At 39.0% G+C, this 20,923-nt stretch overlaps 4 protein-coding genes and 1 long non-coding RNA gene across 6 annotated transcripts in view; 4 read left to right on the top strand and 1 right to left on the bottom strand.

Moving 5' to 3' along the window:
• Positions 1 to 1,667: 1,667 nt before the first annotated feature.
• Positions 1,668 to 5,164, top strand: sgms2a (sphingomyelin synthase 2a). Its single transcript, XM_043244899.1, is given in 13 exon segments — positions 1,668 to 2,036; positions 2,039 to 2,128; positions 2,130 to 2,185; positions 2,745 to 2,781; positions 2,783 to 2,842; positions 2,844 to 2,867; positions 3,123 to 3,126; positions 3,129 to 3,211; positions 3,213 to 3,260; positions 3,263 to 3,281; positions 3,477 to 3,587; positions 3,590 to 3,618; positions 4,885 to 5,164. Coding segments are annotated over 13 exon segments (1,158 nt in total). The 3' UTR covers positions 5,113 to 5,164.
• A 960-nt stretch (positions 5,165 to 6,124) lies between these two features.
• LOC122348985 (cytochrome P450 2U1) lies at positions 6,125 to 10,693 on the top strand. Its single transcript, XM_043244905.1, is given in 14 exon segments — positions 6,125 to 6,461; positions 6,464 to 6,542; positions 6,545 to 6,646; positions 6,649 to 6,675; positions 7,784 to 7,824; positions 7,826 to 7,854; positions 7,856 to 7,922; positions 7,925 to 8,166; positions 8,168 to 8,378; positions 8,380 to 8,434; positions 9,077 to 9,103; positions 9,106 to 9,237; positions 10,400 to 10,567; positions 10,659 to 10,693. Coding segments are annotated over 14 exon segments (1,455 nt in total). The 5' UTR covers positions 6,125 to 6,221.
• Positions 10,694 to 12,507: 1,814 nt separating this feature from the next.
• hadh (hydroxyacyl-CoA dehydrogenase) lies at positions 12,508 to 14,630 on the top strand. The gene is given in 6 exon segments (XM_043251360.1): positions 12,508 to 12,570; positions 12,573 to 12,655; positions 13,561 to 13,688; positions 13,769 to 13,930; positions 14,229 to 14,355; positions 14,484 to 14,630. Coding segments are annotated over 6 exon segments (642 nt in total). The 5' UTR covers positions 12,508 to 12,539; the 3' UTR covers positions 14,595 to 14,630.
• A 1,031-nt stretch (positions 14,631 to 15,661) lies between these two features.
• Positions 15,662 to 16,229, top strand: LOC122353617. Its single transcript, XR_006252038.1, has 2 exons — positions 15,662 to 15,780; positions 15,853 to 16,229. It is a non-coding gene; the product is annotated as an uncharacterized LOC122353617 (long non-coding RNA).
• Positions 16,230 to 18,958: 2,729 nt separating this feature from the next.
• The window catches only part of lef1 (lymphoid enhancer-binding factor 1), a 38,735-nt gene continuing 36,770 nt past the window's right edge, over positions 18,959 to 20,923 (bottom strand). For both annotated transcript variants that reach the window (XM_043251003.1, XM_043251014.1), the window contains one exon: positions 18,959 to 20,291. In XM_043251003.1, coding sequence (XP_043106938.1) covers positions 20,212 to 20,291 — 80 coding nt within the window. In that variant the 3' untranslated portion in view covers positions 18,959 to 20,211. The remainder of the gene's footprint in view (positions 20,292 to 20,923) is intronic.

Consider the following 20,923-nt stretch of genomic DNA (forward strand, 5'->3'; position numbering starts at 1 on the left):
TGTCCTTTCCTTTGATGTTGAATTTAACTCTCCACACGAGCTGGAGGACGCCTAACAGGCCTCAAACTATCATTGGCCTTCAATTTGTTTGTGACCGCAGCGCTTGCTCCTCTGGAGAAAAATACAGGCTTGGCTTGAGGCAGGTCAGGGCTGGAAATAGCACGGAGGCAGGTGTTAGGGACACACGGAGCCGAGCCAGCCAAGCTCATCAACACGCATTGTCTTGGAGCATGTGGAAGAGATTTCTCAGGTCTCCACCACAAGCATCACTCATTGTGAGCGCAGGGTGGAGACTTGGGAAACATGCCCACTGAACGTGGAGGATGAAGAGAAGCTCAGAGGCATCGCCAGAGGAGGAGGCAGAGCTGCGCGACACAACAGGCAAAGTGACTTGAAATGGAGAAATCACTTTAAAGCTTTTCAACAGCGAGGTTTGGGAAAATGAGTCTGTTTTGATCAGTACGCTGTACAGTCATAATGGGGTGTTTGTGATATTAGAGATAATGATATTTTTCTCTCAGCCACTCAGTGAAGCAGCTGCTATGCAAAGCCAATGTTCATTCGAGCAGATCTGTAATAAGAACTCATTTCAACGACTATATTTCAGCCTAAATTGATTTGAGGAATCGATGCCTCATTGAGGGATTCCAAGACAATCCATCATTCTTCTTCCCGCACGCCATTATTCGCTAAGCCCGCTATTGTTTGTAAATATTGTATGTCGCTGCAGAATATGTTTAATGGGGATGCACTTTGGGTGTGATGGAGGAGAGATCTTCTTCAGAAAAACAGGCTGTTCCTGAAATGCTCTCGTTTCTTGCTGAGAAGTCACTGCTGACTCAGACCCTAACATGATCGCTTTTTATTTTTTTTTCTTCCTGTGTGGCTTTTCTAAGTGGCAGTCACTGCACTTGTGTCGTGATCTTTGGCTTTAAATGATACGCTTGTTTTTCGATCGCACTGAAAGCACAGATTTAAGTGCAAAACTTCAGACTTGCAGGAATATTAAAAAGTCTCATAAAATTGGGAAACTAAACAGCCAACCAGTTAATTTATTATATAATAAAGCCGAACACTTTTTCGCAGCCTGCTTTTTCATTGTGAATGTAGATAAATACTGTTTTTATTGTTATTTTGCACATAAAATGTTGATTTGCTGTCATGAAACTGAATTCTAAGTATGATAGCAGTGTTATATCAGTCATTGAAATCAGAAGTCATTCTAATCTAATTGTTTGCTGCTCAAGAAGCGTTTCTTATAAATGGTTGAAAACAGTTATTATTTTATGTGAAAAAAATTTTTTACTGAAAAAACAAATTTTTGTGATTTTACTTCACATTTTAAGAGTTAAGTATTCATTTAAAATTCGTGCATAACACGTTATATGCATTTCTTTATACCACTGTTATGAATTCATCTAAGAACCATGTAAATTATGTATATCACTTTGCTTTTAATATTCTGGCGTGATATGCCACCGTGATATTCACTACCTCTATTGATTATTATTAAGCACGTTAGATAATGCCAACACTTTTTAATGATTATATATGTCTATAATGTACTCTATTTAATGTACTTCTGCTTTCAGTATTTTAAGAGACGGTTCCAGCCATCATCATATGAGAGCTGAAAACGCAGGCCTTTCATTATCGCTGCAGAGTAGATGACCATGTACAGCGCCTGGCAGGAGAGCGTCTTGCCGGAAGTCAGTCAGTGGGTAGTTGTGGGTACTCCGCGCGGCATCGTCGGACTACCAAGGAAACAAGAGGACCCTACAAGCGCAGATGGACACCGCCCTGCATCTCGCTCTGCCCGTCACAGCCACGCTGCTGAAGAAGAAGCGGGCGAACGGGCGAGGAGAAGCGCTGGTCAGATGCATCGAGACTATGTCAAAATCTCGCACGTACGGCGAAGGAAAGGCAACCGCATTGCCACTGGAATGGTGGAAGACGTCATCGCTGTGTTTTATGCCACTTTGAACCTGGTTTTGACCCGCGGTTATGATCACAGTGGTCTGGTGAGAGTACCGCCATGCTAGAGATAAGCAGCCCACCGCTGCCGGATAAGTTCTTTGACTCATATAGACCGTGCGTACGGCGGGCGTTTACAGTGACTGAGGTCAACGAGAATGGTGCAGGTGTCTATGGTCCATTCCCAGTTGTTCTCTTTTCATAGATACAAGTAAGCATCACTTCAACATTATACTGATGACACTGTTGGCCTATCCATCAGCCTGCAGTTTAGATTACACTAGTCGAAAAGGCTGGGTTGATGATATAAAGCAGGAGTGAATGCAACAGGTAGTTCAAATTAGATATTGCATTGAGGAAAACAAGGCTATGAATATCACCAAGCCCTTTTATGATATTTTTTATAAAAAATACTGTTAATTATAGTTGAAGGCTATGACCAGTAGCCTTCCAAAAATGTTGTTTATCCATTTTTTCATTATTTATTTTTTAACAAATTATCATTTAGGTTCTATTTAACTTATAAAAATCGCTTGATCTTAGTCTTTAATTGGCAGATTGAAACTAATTGTTACTCATAATTCCTTATTATCAAAATCTAATATCTAATAAACTCTCATGGTAAGAGAACATGTGATTTATTACCACAGTTATTCCCCTAACTTTTACTCATAGATAAAGAATTATAATAATGCTCATTCCTTTCTCAACCTACCCTAAGCATCTAAGTTCAATACTGACCCCAAATTTTTTCTTCTCTTTAATATGAGGCTATCGTGGCGTAGGCGATATTTCTTCATTTTAGGCCACGTTGTACATGTATAGAATCGCGTGACCATATGCGTCTACCACTCTGCCTGTACCTGGCTGCGCACATGGTCTGTGCACCAAAGGTAAAAAAGAAATACTTTCAGCTGTTCCCCTCTTTAATCGCCAGTCCCCTCAGGATCTTATGCTAGATAATATCAGATAAGCAAAAGCATTTGGCTTTCAAATCTGTAATATCCTCTCCCATCCTAAAAACAAATATTGCAGCTTTAAAAAGCCTTTACAATATCGGCTCATGGCATGATATTTCCACTGAAGATTCGTGTCACCATTCTCATCTTCTCAACATTCCAATATCCTCACTCATATTTTCTTTCCAGCTCCACGAGATTCCCAGGCAAAGCTTCAACGTGTCCTGCAGTTGCTCTCTGGTGGTGGATTATCAATCACCGGATCTCATCTGCTGTGCGGGCGACTTCCTGTACAGCAGCCACACTGTCATTCTCACGCTCACGATACACTCTTCCTCAAAGGTGTATGTCACTTTAAGACTTTTTAAGGCTCAAAATAAAACGACGGTCTGCTAATTACAGACTTATAGGCGCAATAAGCAATTTTGGATTCTGCTTTTAGCCCGTTCAGAAAAAACGCATTTGAGGCACTTTCTGGCCGTTTATTCCATAATATATTTACACAGCAACCCATTCCATAACTGATTCTCTGTTTCTCTCTAGATTCTCCTCGTTCTTTCTGGTGGTTTCATCTTCTGTGCTGGTTAACGGCTGCTGTGAGGTCAGTGTGTATCCTGGTGGCCACCAGACACTACAGTGTGGATGTGGTGGTGGCGTGTTCATCACCACCCGACTGTTCTACTGAGTATCACACTATAAAGCCCTAATCTGCAGGTACATATATCAATATAGAAAATGCTGAAATAAGGCTTTTAGTAAAGGGATGGTTCACCTAAAAATTTTAATTCTGTCAGTATATACTCACCCATCATATCGTTCCAAACCTGAAGAGACTTCTGTCCCTCCTGTAGACAGCAATGCAACTACCATGTTCAAGGCCCAAAAAGCTAGCAATGATATCGTTAAAATATTCCATATGACATCAATGGTTCAATCAGAGTTTTATGAAGCTACGAGAACACTTTTTGCGTGTAAAGAAAAGTGAAAATAATTTAGAATAACAGTTTTCTATCTTTCCTGTGATGCAAAACTACATTTTCAACATAATTGTTCTTCTGCTTGAGAATTTTTCTATATCATTTGCTTTGTAGAATTTTTTCAAGATGAATGGAAAGTTCAAAAGCACTTATTTGAAATTTTGTCACGTTATAAATTATTTAGCGCCACTTTTTAGCTGATGCACCATTGTTAAATAAAAGTATACATTCCCTAAGGAAATGTACTATCTAAAACTTCAATACGATAGTCTAAATTACCTCAAAGCTGTAAAACCTAAGCTAAAGTCACTAAAACAACACTCCACTGGGCCTAAATCCATTTTTATGTTAAAATGCATTCTTGTTTACATATTTTGAAATATTTTCATTTTGCATATTGTTAATCTTTTTGACCTCCTAACCTCATGTAGACAGCTACAAATACACACATCTGAAACCAAAGGGAAGCTCTCAAGCTCAATTTGCGATTTAGATTCAGGGTGTCATTAAACTCAAAGGCACCAAACGGCACTAAACCTTTTACCGAGAGTGTTTACATGACTCAGAGTACACTGAGAATATCCAAATCCATTAGGCCAAAGCGTTTGAGAAAGGACTCCTGATGGTGGTAAAGTGCTGCACGTTCGATCTAAGCCAATCTAGATATTTTAAACAGGAAAAAACCTTTCAGACTATCAAAACACATCATGTTTCTTTATACTGTTACAAGTAAATGATATCAGAACTGTCATATCTCAAAGGATATTTATGGGGATTAAAAGCATTGAGACTTTGGACTGGTGATGCAAATGTCAACAGGTTCGATCCCTGACAGCAGAGATCTCCTCTTCAGTCTCTGTCTGTGTCCTGAAATGGCTCCAGGGCTTCTGTCCTCGCCGATAACCCTGATTTCCATGGAATCGCTTAATTTGCTTTTTCAATCATCTGACCACGCATGCGTTTTCTTATAAAAGTATTAATTCATGATATTAATTCATATTGTCCCGCTTCGCCAGACTTTAAAGTGTTCTCCTAACAACTACCTCACTCACACCTGGTGGAACCCTGTGTTTAACTTCTTCGAGAGGAACGTCCAGACCCAAGTGCCCTGTTCTTTCTGCTGGCCAATCACATGGCCGCCCGCCTGTCTGAAGAACCCCTGTAAGAAATATTCTATGGTGCAGAGCAGCCGGGAGGAGTGACGTTATGAACTCAACGCGACGCCTAGACCAACATGTGGAAATGTTTTGTATTTCGCTTGTGGCTGTAGCAAAGAACAAAGACTGTTCAAGCTGTTGTCGCTAATTACATCTATAATAACATTGGGCTAAACAGTTCAAACTCAATATTATTTGACAAGTCATTGTTGATATTTTTACATTAATTTATATTCAGTCAATGTGACCATTAAATAAACACTTTTATAAGTACTTGAAGGGCCAGCTTAAAGTGTTAAATGATGGATCTTTAGAATCTCTCACTTTCTGTCAGAACAGATCTATCAGTCAGTTGCATGTTTCTTATTTCATGTCTCTATTTTATATTACAAATGCATGCATTCTTTTTCTAATGACTCCTGCCAGCTGTTATTTCAGTTTAATTTAAGTTTTATATTCTGTCTTAAAAACATAAGGATGTTTTATGGAAATAAATGGTTTACAATAACACCACTGTACCTCTTGTTGCATATTTTTTTAAACACTTCTTTATCAAAATGTTAATGCAGTTGCACTGAAGATTTGTCATAATAATATAGGTTTAAATGTTTGTTTGTTCATTTACTTGCTTTATTCTTAAGATCATGCATGCAGTACATTACCTTTTAAAAATGATATTTGAGTTATAAATTAGAAATATTTAGAAACATTACTAAGTTACTGTGAATTATCCAAATTGGCATATTGTTTCCCTTACTGCACTAAAATAGCTAAAACTGAAAAAGAAATTTACACGCTGCACCCATATGATTTCAGTTTTAGTGCATATACAAAATTAATATAGCTAGAATTAATGTTAAATATTACTTAAAATTATAATAGTACCTCAATAACATTAAAAAGACACCGTTATGAATCGACGGAGTTACAGAAAAGGCCCATAAGCTGAAACTTCTTATTGGATCGGTTGTTGGCCCACCCACCGGGCTTCGTCATCGGTTGATTCACCAATCAACTCCCAGCGTGTTCCTCTCAGCCAATGAAAAACACAAAAACACTCTACCCATGCTGCGGCTCCGACAACACAGGAAGAAATGTGTTTGATCAGCAGATAGCGAGTATTGATCGGGAGGAACTATGCGTCAGTGGATTCGATGAGTGCGCGAGTCATGGACGCTTCTCTGTCTTTGCTGTGGCAGTACGCGTTCTCGCCCGCAAACGTCGTGGGTTTGATTGCGTTCGTGCTCGTTTACTGTGCGCTGCAGCAGTACGCGTGGCATCGGACGTACGCCAACATCCCTCCGGGTCCAAAGCCATGGCCCATCGTGGGAAACTTCGGCGGCTTCCTGGTGCCTTCGTTTATTTTAAGGCGACTCGCGAAGAATCGCAAAGAGTTTTTCAAAAGATGGTCTCGAATCCGCTGTCGCCTCAGGCTGGACTGATGGAGATGTCCAAACTCTACGGGAACATATTCAGCATTTTGTTGGGCCTCAGCTCATGGTTGTGCTGACGGGATGCGACACTGTCCGGGACGCGATGCTAAACCATCCGGAGGTGTTCTCTGACAGACCCCATATACCCTCGTGACTATTATCACCAAGAGAAAAGGTAAGATAAGCAGTCGTAGTTAATGATCGCAGCTTGCCATGATAGTAGATGAGCTCAGGGAGAAAAAGAACAGAACAAAAATACGTAGTGCTGGACACGGTAGGAATAGAATAGAATAAAGTACAGCAGAATGCAGAATTGAAAAGAAGGGTAAAACATTGCAGGATATAACCGGAGTATGAAATACTGGAGAGAAGAAGAGAATGAATAGAACTGAGCAGAACAAAGCCGCTGACTTAGAATAGAATAAAACAGAATAGAACTAAATAAATGCAGCAAAATATGAAAGAATAGACTTGTACGTAAACAGGCTGGTGTGATTATATGGAGATAGAACAGTATTAAGCTATGGAGCGGAAGAGAGTATAATAGACGGGAGCAGAATAAAATAATGTAGAGTAGAGCATTAGAACATTGTATTGCTGACATAATAGAATAGATTAGAATAGAAAAACGATAGAGTGGAACGGAATATAAAAGACTGCAGCGGAATAGAACATAAATAATGTAGTACTGAACGGAATAAAACTGTAGAAAAATACTGACTTAGAATAGAACAGACTGAAATAAAGAATGGAAAGGAATAGATTAAAGTAGAGTAAAATGGCCCTAGAGTAGAATGGAATGGAATAATTTAGAATTGAACAGTATAACAGCAGAGGATGCTGGTGCAGTACATTAGAACACAGTTTAATAGACTGGAGAAGAATAGAATACATTAGGAATGAACAGGTGTAGAAAAGAGAAAAACGGACAGACTGGAATAGACTTTGAAAATGTATGTTTAATAGAATTGAATAGAAAGGAGCAGTAGAAGAGATGCAGACTAGAACAGAACAGAACAGTAGAGTACGCTGGAGAAGATTAGAACAATATAGTGTAATATACTATAATGCTGCAGAACAGAATAAAAAACTGAACAGGATAATAAAGAAATGAAAAACATAATAAAACAATAAAGGTCAGAATAGAATTGAACAGAAAGAATAGAATATCTGAGCTTGGTTTCAGAAATCCAAAGTGTTCTTACAAAAAGAGCATTAGATTGTAACATTTCAAAATCTAAAAGCGAAACTTTATGCGCTTGAACCCGATGTCACGTCGACAGGGGATCGTGTTCGCCCCTACGGCCCGCTGTGGCGCACAAACCCGTAAGTTCTGTCACAGCACTCTGCGCGAGCCGGCTTCGCAAGCTGAGTCTGGAGCCGTGCGTCCACGAAGGCCTGACCATGATTAAAACAGAACTGTGCAGAGCCTCATCGAAACGCGGGGGCCTTCTGGTATCGATCTGACTCCCCTCATCAGCAACGCCGTCGTCTCAAACGCCATCTCCTCCATGAGTCTGGGCCAGCGTTTCCATCACCAAGACCAGGAGTTCCGCACCATGCTGGATCTCATGTCTCACGGCCTGGAGATTAGCGCCAACACGTCCATTCTGCTGGTCAACGTCTTTCCCTGGCTCTACTACCTGCCCTGCGGCGTTTTCAAAAGCTGCGGCGCGCGAGATCGACATCACAGCCTTCCTCAAGAAGATCATCGCCAGGCACAGGGCCACGCTGGATCCGGAGAATCCCAGGGATTTCATAGACATGTATCTGGTGGAGATGCTGGCCCAGCAGAAGAGCTCAGAAGAGAGCCTGTTCTCAGAAGACGATCTCTTTTACATCATTGGAGACCTCTTTATTGCAGGCACGGATACGACCCACGAACACCATGCTGTGGAGCATTCTCTACATGTCCTTGTATCCTGATGTGCAAGGTACGTGCTCCAGCGCTCTGTGCAAGCAGTGAGGTCACGAGAGGCTGTGCTGCGTCCGTGAAGAAATCGTGAATGAATGAAAGAATATAAAAGCGAAAAATACATGGAATGAAATGCAGTCCTTCCGCTAAAAAAGTAGTCCCCTGACAGCAAGCGCGAAGAGAATGTTCCCAACACATATAGAACTTAAATAATTGCTCATCGTCCACTGCATCATTATTTTATGATATTTGTCTCATGCACAGACATCTGCTTTTCTTTCCAGCATGCAGTCTTTTTTTAGTTTCGAAACCGATTGATAGCGCGAGATTGCAAGCATTACATTGTAAACTGATTGAAATATAGAGGTGTGTATAATCTTGCCTGAAACTGAAAACTGGTAGATATAGTAATATTCCCTCATCACGCCGCACACACAACATATCTCCGCTGAGAGACGCTTTATCAGACAGGAAGGGCGTCAATATTAAAGATGAAAGACGCGACGTGAGCACCAGCAGGTTTATCGCGGCGTATAAAACAAAGCCGCTGACCAATCAGAATCCAGGGAATGGAACTAACCGCTTTGTAAAAATGCCGTAATCTACAAACAAGGTTTGGTTTCTGGATATACCTGATGTTTGGCGCTTGACGACCCCTCAGAGAAGGTGCAGCAGGAGATTGAAGCAGTGGTGGATCCGAGAGGGCCCCGTCTCTGACTGATAAGGGCCGCTTGCCGTTCACAGAGGCCACCATCATGGAGGTGCTGAGGATGACCGTGGTGGTTCCTCTGTCTATACCCCACATGGCCTCAGAGACAACAGGTGAAGGCCTTTGGCCCGACAAGTTAGAGAAGTGACAGAGATTTGTTGTCTGATGCGTGTTTACCTCATGCCTGTTTAGTCTTGTTAAACTTGTCAAACACTTTCCTATTTCTTCACAAAAAAAGGCAAGAAGCAATTTTGCTGAAAGAAAATTAAGCCTATTTTTTAGGATCACCAGATAATAATAATAATATTCTAATGCAATGACTGTGGAAATGCATTACTTAAATAGTTTCATTACCACCATATAACTAGTTCATATAGTGGTGCTTTAATTTTTTTGTCATGTATGTCATATATTTTTAATAAAAAAATACACACTTTCAGATGATTGTTCTGTGGGATGGGTTTTATGCCACATTATCATAAATGGCAGATTTTCTAAAAGGCTTTAAAGGCCGAATAGACATGAGCACGTAATGCAGGCTTAAAAGCGTGGGTTTTTTTATATCTACTGTATTTCTGAAAAACGACTATCTCTAGAAAATGTTATTTCATCCTGCATGTAAGCATACTGATTTATGGACAGTCAACCGGTGCACCCCTACTATAAATATATTTTATATGTACGCATAATTTTTTTAAATTCTATTCTATTATACCTTGTTTTAATGTGTCAGCTCTTCTAGTGTTCTATTTTGTTAAATTCTAAATGATTCCATTCCGCTCCCGTTTGATTACGTGTCATTCTCTTTTGCTTTTCTATTCTAAATTATTGTATTCTGCCGTAGCCCAAAATGCTGTTCGTATAATAAATATATAATATAAATGCAGTGCTATAAATATACATTTTAAACATATACATGTAGATTTTCGTTATTTTGGGATGCAATTGGCCTGAATAGTTTTTACGTTAAATGTTTCCTTTCCTGAGAATGTATTTTTAAACCGTATTCAACTTTTTATTTTGCTTTGTTATTGTTAAATGTTTGTCTAAAGTAAATTATTAATGAATAAAACGGAACCAGGTCAACTTGAACTTTACCATAACCCACATATTGGCGCTACGAAGTAGATAACAGTCAGACTTTACCCCGAATCATTTTTTTTTTTTTATATTAAATACAAAGGGTGTGCATATATTTTCACTGTATGTATACGCTGATGGAGCACATTAAAAAACACAAACTGAATATTCCAGCTATATTTCATCTCTTCTTAGAGTTCCGAGGATACACTATTCCTAAAGGAGCGGTTATCATCCCGAACCTCTGGTCAGTACACAGGGATCCCACTGTGTGGGAAAATCCTGATGACTTTAATCCAGGCCGATTTCTGGATGAACAGGGAAAACTTCTCAGGAAAGATTGCTTTATTCCATTTGGAATAGGTATGTTTATAAATCCAGTAATTTAACAGGTTTGGGATTCGTATTACTGGCAACGAGAACTTCGTTTAAATGATGTTTTGTGTATTGGCAGGTCGCAGGGGTGTGCATGGGAGAACAGCTGGCTAAGATGGAGCTGTTTCTGATGTTTACCAGCCTGATGCAAGCCTTCACTTTCAGGCTTCCGAGGTAAATCTGCTCCATCCATGCACGGACGCTTTGGCCTGACTCTGGCTCCGTGCCCATTTACCGTCTGTGTGAAAGCACGCTGAACAGACGCACGCATTCCTCAAACGATCATCACTGGGAAACAAATTGCACGGCTTGTCCATTAAGAAGAATTGTCGCTTGGACCATAAATGAAGTAAGGGCCTTTGTGGTTGCATGATCAAGCAAACGGTCTGAGATTATTCTATTTAGTGCTGGCAAACCATTAATTGCATCCAAATAGTATATTAAATGTATATATATATATATATATGTATATATATATATATATATATATATATATATATATATATACACACACACACAAACAAACTTTCAATTTTTCTTACATTTATACATGCATGTGTGTGTTTATATATACATAATAAAAATACACACACTGCCCATTCATTTTATTTTGCATGCAATTAGTTGTTTGGCAGCACCAATTTTATGTAATATTTTTAACACTTTCAAGAACATTATGTCCGCATATTTCAATTTTAATTACGTTTATTTTAAAATATTAGTTTCATAATCCAAAAAAAACTGAATTGTTTTGAGATTATTTTATGTGAAGCGCTCCTGAACAATTTCAATACATAAGAACACATGTTTAAGTATTCTGTCCATTTAGTTCAGTTTTATTGTTACATTTTATTTAAAATGAAAAATTTCAGAATCCAATTACTGCACCGCTTTGTTTCTATCAAAGTGATTACTTGGTTACTGTACTGTACTACGAGACAGTTATTGTTATTATTATTATGCATACTTTAAAAATTATTGCAGAAAACACTTATGGTTTAGTGCTATCATAAAAACTTGAAAGTGTTTTTAAAAATGGACCTGAAATTGTATCCTATGAAATACTAGGATGAAAAGCACTTAACTCTCGCTGATTTCAATTCATCTACTAAATTGTATCATGTAACACGCTTGTGGTGAAAATGAAAATTGTAAAAAAAGTATTTTTGGAATAAAATGGCCAGTCTTGCCGAGGCTAATTTCATAGCTAGAATGTCATGTCCTATACATGCTATTTTCACACTTTTGTATTATTTGACAAAAAAATACTGCTTGACTGGAAATGTTGCACAATAAAATATTTAGCTGGAAAGCGATATTGAACTTGATTTGTCTTTGCTTTCTTCACACATCATGTGTCACGATCCCTAGTTGCTAATCACTTATTTTTACTCTAATCAATTAACTACTGAAGAAAGTTCCCGGTTTGTTCTTGTAGAACTGGTCATTTTAGAAAATGTGTAATCTGTTAAAGTAGTTTGAGTTTCTTTTGAATATTTTACCATCTGAGTTTAGGGAAATGAACAAAAAATTAAGATTTTTAGCCTTGCACAATGTATTACAGTAACAATGAATAAAATTTTTTTTTTTTTTTTTTTTTTTAAAAAGAAACGAACAGCAATTATACGCGGTTGTAAAATGATTGGAAAGTATTTATTTTTATCTAAGGAAATTATCATTAACGTTTAAAGTGCAGTTTTGCATAGAAAAGAATTTCTTAATAATAATAATAATAATAATAATATAATGAAAACACACCTTTTCAAGAACACTAAACGCAGACGATATATATATATATATATATATATATATATATATATATATATATATATATATATATATATAGCTGTTAAAACAATATTAATAGTCTACGGTCTGAAAAGGTCGTCGCGAGGAGAGAAACCACGTGACTACACCAGTAACTTCTCGTGCACGCGCAGCGGTGTCGTCTCTCGCCGCCATGGCTTTCGTCGCGCGCCAGTTCATCAGGAGCTCTCATCTTCTGCAGCTCTACGTGCCGCAGTCAAACATGTCACTGTCATCAGGGGCGGGCTGATGGGGGCCGGCATCGCACAGGTAAAGGGAAAATAAAGCAAACGTTTCTGCAAGGAGCTCGTGTTTTGCTGGCCGGGCTACGAGCTAAGAGCCACCTTCACAGCTGTTAAAAATCTTTAAGTTTCATGTCGCGTACAGTTATTTGTGTTGCGGCGACGACGGTGTGTGAATAAATCTCGGCCAATTTATTGCAAACTTCACCTTACGTTGCTGCTGTCTTGTAACTTTAGGTCGAGGGGGTGACCTTTCACCCATTTACCCTGCAAACACACACAGAGTTTATATAAACACTCCTGTTTATATAAAACACTTATTGAATGTAATGTTGAATGAATGCATATTAAATAGTGAGTAAAGTAACTTACTTAAGTAAGTAATATTTAAAAATGAAAATTCAGTCATTGTTTGCTTACACTTGTGGTTTAAATCTGAGTTACTTTTTGTGGAATATAAGAGTATATATTAATTTTTAATAATAAATGTACCCATTGACTTTCACTGTATAGGCTAAACAGAAGAAAGTGTTCTGGAAATACTGACCCTTTTTTGCCTTTCAAAACATGATTTCAGTTCATAATGTCCATGAAACATGCAGATGTTTCCCCACAAACGGAAGTCGTACTGTTTTTATTCACTTTTAACTTTAATATTTGGCATGTCCACCTTTTGCAGCAGTTACAGCGGCACACGATAGTGTCGGGCGTATTTCTTGACAACTTCAACGTTAATGTTATCCCACGCTTCTTCGACCGCGAGAAACAGTTTGTTTCATGGGTATCTATAACTGAAAACAAGCGCTTCTAGCAATTTTGGCCTCCACTGGTGCATCACGGGTTTGAAAACACGCGAAGGTTGGTAAACGCGCATCGAATGCTTGTTATTAAACTGTATTGCACTTTATATTTACACATGCGTGTTATTTTTAGGTGGCCGCATCCACAGGACATTCAGTGGTGCTGGTGGACACCTCTGAGGACATACTGAAGAAATCCGCGAAGGGTATCGAGTCTAGTCTGAGAAGAGTGGCGAAGAAGAAGTACGAGAAAAACCTGAGGTTAGTCTGACGGCTACATCTCAAAGATTTATCGGCTAATCGTGTTCGGTTGTTCATTAACTGTGGCTCACGCTGTCTAGGATGGAGAGGCGCTTCGTTCAGAAAGTCCTGAAGAACGTCTCTATAAACACAGACGCCGCTTGGCCTGTAGTTCAGGGCACCGATCTTGTGGTGGAGGCTATTGTGGAAAACCTCAAAGTCAAGCAAGACTTGTTTGGAGCTCTGGACAAAGTGGCCCCAGAGTAAGAAAAACACATTTGATCTTTTCTCAGTTAAAATGCATTTTACAAGATATTAGGTACAGTTGGGCTAAAGGCGAATTTGGTTCGTTTTTCTCTCTTAACCACTAGATGGCTCAAAAAAGCCGCTTTCTCATCGGATTTATGTAGCAAATACTACTAAATGAACAAATACGTAGACGTTATTTGAACTCTTTTCATTATATGAAATTATTACCGCTTAATCTGTTCAATGTCGCTATCTAGTATTTATCCGTGAAACGTATGCATCCCGTCCTGCTCCTCTCTCTCTCTCTCTCAGACGCACCATCTTCGCCAGCAACACGTCCTCGCTGCCCATCGCAGACATCGCCAGCTCCACGGCCAGATTAGATCGCTTTGGCGGCCTGCATTTTTTCAACCCCGTCCCAATGATGAAGCTGGTGGAGGTCTGGACCGAGTTCGCTTGAAGCATCCAGATTGATGCAGATGGCAGTTTCTCTTAAGATGTTGCATCAAACTAACATCTAAAACGCCGTAGTTTGATTGTCTGACATGACTGATTGTCTGATCTCAGGTGATTCAAGCTCCGGGAACGAGCCAACAGACGTTTGATGCTCTCCTCGAGTTCAGCAAAGCTTTAGGGAAGCATCCGGTCTCATGCAAAGTATGTGCTTTTTTTTTTTAATCTTGTATGTTATTTTGGCTTCATTATCTCTCTTTATGTGTCTGTCTGTCTATCCGTCTTCGTTGACAGCTAGCCTAGGCAAGCTAGCAAATGTAGTAAAATAGAGATAGAAATATGCAATGGTGTTAGCATTTAAATGCTAGCAATGTGTTAAAACGTGCTAGAAACGTGTTGCGACATTCGAGCTAAAATCATGTTATAAAGATGTTACAGCTTGCTAGAAATGTGTTAAACCGCACTAAAATGTTTAGAGAGAGCATAACAAATAATCTAAGGCAAGTTGGCAGCATAAATCTGATTTAAAACATGCAACGTCCTGAGCTGGCTTGGGAAATGCTAGCATTATTCTAATACATGTTAGCAACATGCTAAAGCATTAGAAACATGATAAACAGGGAAACATTCAGAAATCACGCAATGGTAAACATACAATGCACCTGAAGGAGCAGTTCACCCAAAAATGAACTAGGCATGAATTTATTGTTTCTGAGAAGAAACTAGTATGTTTTCTTCCGGTTGCGCTTGACCTCAAACGCCCGGTTACAAACCTTCAACCATCGACTAGTATGTTTTCTTCCTGCTACGAAGTCAGCGCGACCAAAACGCCCGGCATAATTCAATAATAAATAAATTCGTGCAGGTTTGGGTGAGGAAAAATGACGACCGATTTACATTTCTGGGCAAACTATTCCTTTAAACATGTTAGAAACATTAAACGTATAGAAAATGCTTTTTAGGATGTCAGTGAAGAGCTGAATCATGCTAGAAAGATATTAACGTTAAAATACTACGCTAGAATCCGGGAGCTTTGTCGAGGTTTGTCTTCAAACTTCACTCTTCACAATAATAACAAACTATAGTTATAGTTATTATTAGCGATCGCTAATGCTGGAATCGCTGTTGCTTCTGCTAACATCAATCCTCAGGACACTCCGGTTTTATAGTGATCGCCTGCTGGTCCCTTTATATGCTCAGCTTACACGAGAGAGGCACGCCCAGCTTCACGAACACGCATAACACGCACGGCTCAGATTTCCTCGTTTCATCTCGCTGTGCGTGTATTTTCCAGGTCACGGTTCTAAGGAAGACATAGATGTGGCCATGAAGCTTGGGGCCGGTTATCCTATGGGTCCGCTTGAGCTCTTGGACTACGTTGGATTGGACACTTCCAAGTTTATTATTGACGGTGAGCGCTCGAGCGCGCGCGAGGTTGTGACGCAGGCAGGTATTGCGTCCGCACTAATCATGGGTTTGCGAGGTTGGCACGAGAAGGACCCCGAGAACCCCTGTTCGCTTCCAGTCCCCTGCTCAACAAGCTGGTCGCAGAGGGCAAATTGGGCAGGAAAACCGGCGAGGGATTCTACAAACACAAGTGAAGAATAAATCACATTTTCGCTTTGTCAACGAAATGAGCCGCTCATCCCGAAAAGGCTGCTTGATTGTGGATTTTATAATTGCTTCACGGGTAGAGCGATCAGATGCACCACCTGGACGAAATGTTGGACCTCACGCAATCGGTCAGGGCATAAAAGGTTAAAAGGCTATACTGACCGTTGCATCTAGTGCCTTGCTGTGATTTGGTTAAAAACTTCAATACAATTCTGAGTTTCTGTGGAATTAAATGGTTTGAAAACATCTGTTCGTGTGCTTTGTAGTCACTGAAATCATTGTCGGATGAAATTAAATATTAGCAGGAAACTGATGCTGATGCTTATTATATATATATATATATATATATAAGTCTTTAAGTGAGGTTTTATACGGATCTGACGATCATACGTATTTATTAACGTAACATGCAATCACTAGATGTCGCTGTTTCATCGTTTATACAAACTTGTCAGGAAAGTTGCTAAAATAGCAAATAAAAAACACTTCCGTGACACTTAAAACGTTTATTAATGTCATCGCACAAGATAGAAAAGACCAAAATAAAAATAAAATGGCATTTTGTAACCACTGTATGCATTGATTTACATTAATCGTGTTACGTCTTGAAGTTGTGTTAATAATTAAAGCAGCGACAAATCATTTTTTTGGTGCTCGGATATTTCGCGTAGTCCTTCAGACTTCAGAGATGTAGTTTACTGATGCGGGTTTGTTGTCCACGGACTTCTCATTGTGTGGTAAGGCGCATGTGAGAGCTCTGCCTTTTCAAGAATGTATGAATATATTTTCAGCTGTCTGCAATGTCCAATATAAATGCACATGTTTATATGCATGCAGTGCCATCCGTCGCAGCTTCAGGAGCTTTGAGTTTGCGCGCAGGTTTTATGGAAGCCGCGAGTGCGTCGATAATTTATCAACGACAATATTGAAAACTATTATTTATTTTCGTCTGAAGCGGATTTAATACCCGCGATCACACGATGACCTCAAAACGAGAATTCATTCTCTAATTGTGCCAAACACATCAAATAAAGCGAGCTCCTCAAACAAATAATTTTCCGAGCGTTTCTCGCAATAGCTTCACTTTTTAACTCGCCCTCTCCGGAAGATGAAGCCTTCCCGGGAACTCTGTCCGTGTGAATACTTCATGGGAACAGCGGAGAGCTTCCCACTTCAGGGTTTTCCATATCAAAAAAAAACTTTTTCTTCCCATGTTGTTGTTTATTCTGAGGTTTCTGGCAGACGGCCATCACACTCACTGATGCACACGGAAGAGAGAGCGGACCGCAGGAAATGACGCGGAGTCTGAGCATCTGGAGCGAGTAAATGACATCACCACACAGGAAATGACACACGGAAGCCTCGGTGCTGTCTGTTCATTTCACAAAGAAAACATCCAAACATATACAAAGTCACACAACTTCCTAACACATATATATATACATACATACATATATATATATATATATATATATATATATATATCTATAAATCAATAAATTATTAATATTCAAAATATTAATGCCAAAATTATTAATCGCATCCCAAGTGTTTTGTTTACAAATCAGTCAAACCAAAATTTATTACCAACATCTCACACATTTTCAGTTTATTCGCTATGGTTTAGAAAATAATAACATTAGCTTCACTTAGTGTAGCATGTGGTGTAAAACAGTCATTAGGAATGAAAGGATGCTAATGTATTTGTATTTATAGATTTTACTGGTAGTCCACTTTTTTTTTAGACATTTAAACTTGGATGAAAGCTAATTTAATGTTCTATTTTAAATCAATAGACATATTTTACAAAATGTGCTGAGACCAAACAGTAATTGGAGCACTGGGATAAGAAATACTACATTCTATAAAATATATAAATACAAAGGCGTATACGTCAATCATGGTAAAGTTTAAATCATTTAAAAGACACGTGCATATTATATTGCTTTGAGATTATTATTATTAGAATATTGCAACAATAATAATACAGTGTATCCTGTAACCCTAATATTTTAGTGCATTCTATAGCCCAAATAATCAAATAGTGTAGATTTTCTACCGGGTCTGTAGGATAATTAAGTTAATTATAACGTCAAATCACACTTACCTTATATGAACGCCCTTTTAGGACTGTAACTTCCGTAGCACGCATCATGCAGTCCTTGAATGAGTGCATTGTTAATTAAAACGCGCACGTGACATGCCTCTGCTAATTTCCATTCAGATGGTTTGGTACGCCGATGCCGTAGGCGTTAATTGATCTAATTAATCTATTAACCAACCAACCAGGACAGCGCGGGAGTCGTAGTAAGGTTTGGATGTCGTCCTCTTCCGGTAGAGGGCGCCCAATCACACACATCTGTCCACTTAAACCCTATTGTTACACATTTGTTGAAACAGACGAGCCTAACATAAAGCCAAACACGAGCACAACAGACACGGAAAGGAAACAGGACGAAGGCTGTTAGTAATTATACGTCGGTACAGTTAAGCACCTTTTAGCTCTTCGTAAACCGGCCTCGGTATCACACGGTCTTCATGTTTAAGCTTGGTTTAGGAATTTATTGCAAAATATCAGTAACAGAAAACGCACGACGGCGGCGTTTTGGCGCGTGAGGTGGCGGTGTGGCACCACAAACATCGACAGAGCTCGATACACACAGTCGCGCTTCAATCATTCATTCAATCGCGCTTTTGGACGATATCTAGCACTTGCAAAGAGAAAAGTGAATGGCCGTTTAATCTTTTTAGCTTCATTGCAAACCGTTTCCCTTATTAGCATGCGCTTAATGCCGCATGAATATTCAAACGCGCATTAAAACGAACGCTGAGGCGCAGTAGCCGGCTGCGTTTTATTTCTCGTTCATTTCAATAAGCCGTTTGAAGTTTCCCTCGAGATGCACGGGATATATCCCATCGTTTCCAGCGCTAGAAACGCACTCTTGCTTACACGGAGGAAACGTTTAATCGTGTATAATAACAATCAGCCCGTTTTCAGTCAAAGATGCCTATTTATTTTCATAAAAAAGACATGTTGAAACAGTTCGAATGTGACCACTTGGAAGCAAAATGCTACGCCAAGTTAATGCTTCAAAATATGACAATGAATGTAAAAAAACGACATCTGAAAAAGCTAAAAGAGAACAATTAAAAAGAATAAAATGTGGAAATGTTTGCATGGAATAAACATGGTAAAAGACCACTCTATTACCTACCAGAGAGACAGAGGACAGAGGTACATTGCAATTAAAAGAAAGACTGCCAAGTGCTGGGGTAAATATATATAGATATATATCTGCTTCATTTGTCAATTTAGATCAATAAAATATAGGCCTCTGGGTACCTACTCTTTCACCTTTGTCCTAATGTAGCCTGCAAAAATACCAAGAAAAGTGACATCCAGACATCTCTTTTTAAAAAGTACACATTGAGCATTATTTTACATCTGCGCAAGACTGAGAAGTCGATATCCGTTACAAATAGTTATCAAAAAGAAGACTTTCAAATGTTATTTCTGCAAGACGCTTCAACAAGAACAATGGCTTTCCTGTCTCCAAGCTTATTTTCGTATGCCATTATATAAAATAATGATTTAAAAACAAAAAAAAATCACTTAAAATATACACCGAGAAATGAAAAAAAAAAACATTCAAAATAAACTTGAACCCAGGATGTTGAGGAGAATTCAAAACATTGATCCTTTCCGCACCAATGTGTCATAATGAAAAACGCAACCTACAGACTCGGAGATTGTTTCCAGGGCAACGCGTGATCCCTAAAATGTTGCGATAGAACGCCACGAGGTGTGTAGGGCCCCTGTGTTGCTACATTTTATGGGGCACAAAAAAAGAGGGAGTGACATAGTGAACACACAGAAGACAGAGGTGCCAAATAACTTAGAATAACTTAGGAACAGGTGTAGGAACGAGTGTGTGTGTGTGTGTGTGTTTTGTTTACATGTGGCCATATGTGCGCTTTACAAACGGTCGAGGAACATAATCAGTGCAACGCCTTCGGCTTCGGGAGTGAATTAAGGACAGAAAAACAAAAAGGAACGTTCAAACGAGTATTCACGGGTCTGCGTGAGGGCCTGTGTTGGTGATTGTCTGTTCTCAGTTCAACGTCACTACAGCAGCGCCTGCAGCCGAGGAGCGGATTCAAGGACCGGGACCCTCTGGAGATTCTGCAGGGGGCCGAGAAGTGACGGAGGGGTGAAAGGTGGAGGAATCTAGCAGGCTTCCATCTCTAAAAGGGGGCCTGTAGCTGCTGTCTTTGCTTTGCAAGAGGAAAAAGAAGTCCGTTTTCCTCCTGTAGAACACAAATGGAGAACAAAAACATGGTGAGGTTTATATTAAATATGCATACACACACACACACACACACACATACATACATACATATATATATATATATATATATATATATATATATATATATATATATATATATATATATATATAAACCATAAAAGGAATAATTAACATTTAAAAAGAGAATTTTTAAATATTATAATTATTCACACAAAAATGCATATTGTCATTTACTATGGAGAAATATTTTGAAGTCTATACACTAAAAAGTCAGCGCTTTTTTGAATCCCACTGACCTTAATTGCTTAATTTGGACAAAAACAGCATGTGTTTTGTTTTGGAACGAGTGAGTAAATGACAATTTTTCTATTAAGAATTTTAAAACCATGGTTAAAAATGTATTCTGCATACATACGAATGAAAATCAAAATAATATCAAAATAATCAAAATGGCAATTCATAACCGCAGAGTCTCTCAAGAACACTGTGACAGAACTAAAAAAACGGTTGAGACCACTTTTTTTTACCCTGCATTGTAATTAGTGTATTGCACATTTAGAGCAAACGTTGGACAAATTGGCACACTCAAAAAGTCCCCAGCAGGCAATTTTCTAAGGAAAAAAATAAATA

This window comes from Puntigrus tetrazona, chromosome 1, assembly GCF_018831695.1.
Source record: "Puntigrus tetrazona isolate hp1 chromosome 1, ASM1883169v1, whole genome shotgun sequence".
NCBI lineage: Eukaryota > Metazoa > Chordata > Actinopteri > Cypriniformes > Cyprinidae > Puntigrus > Puntigrus tetrazona.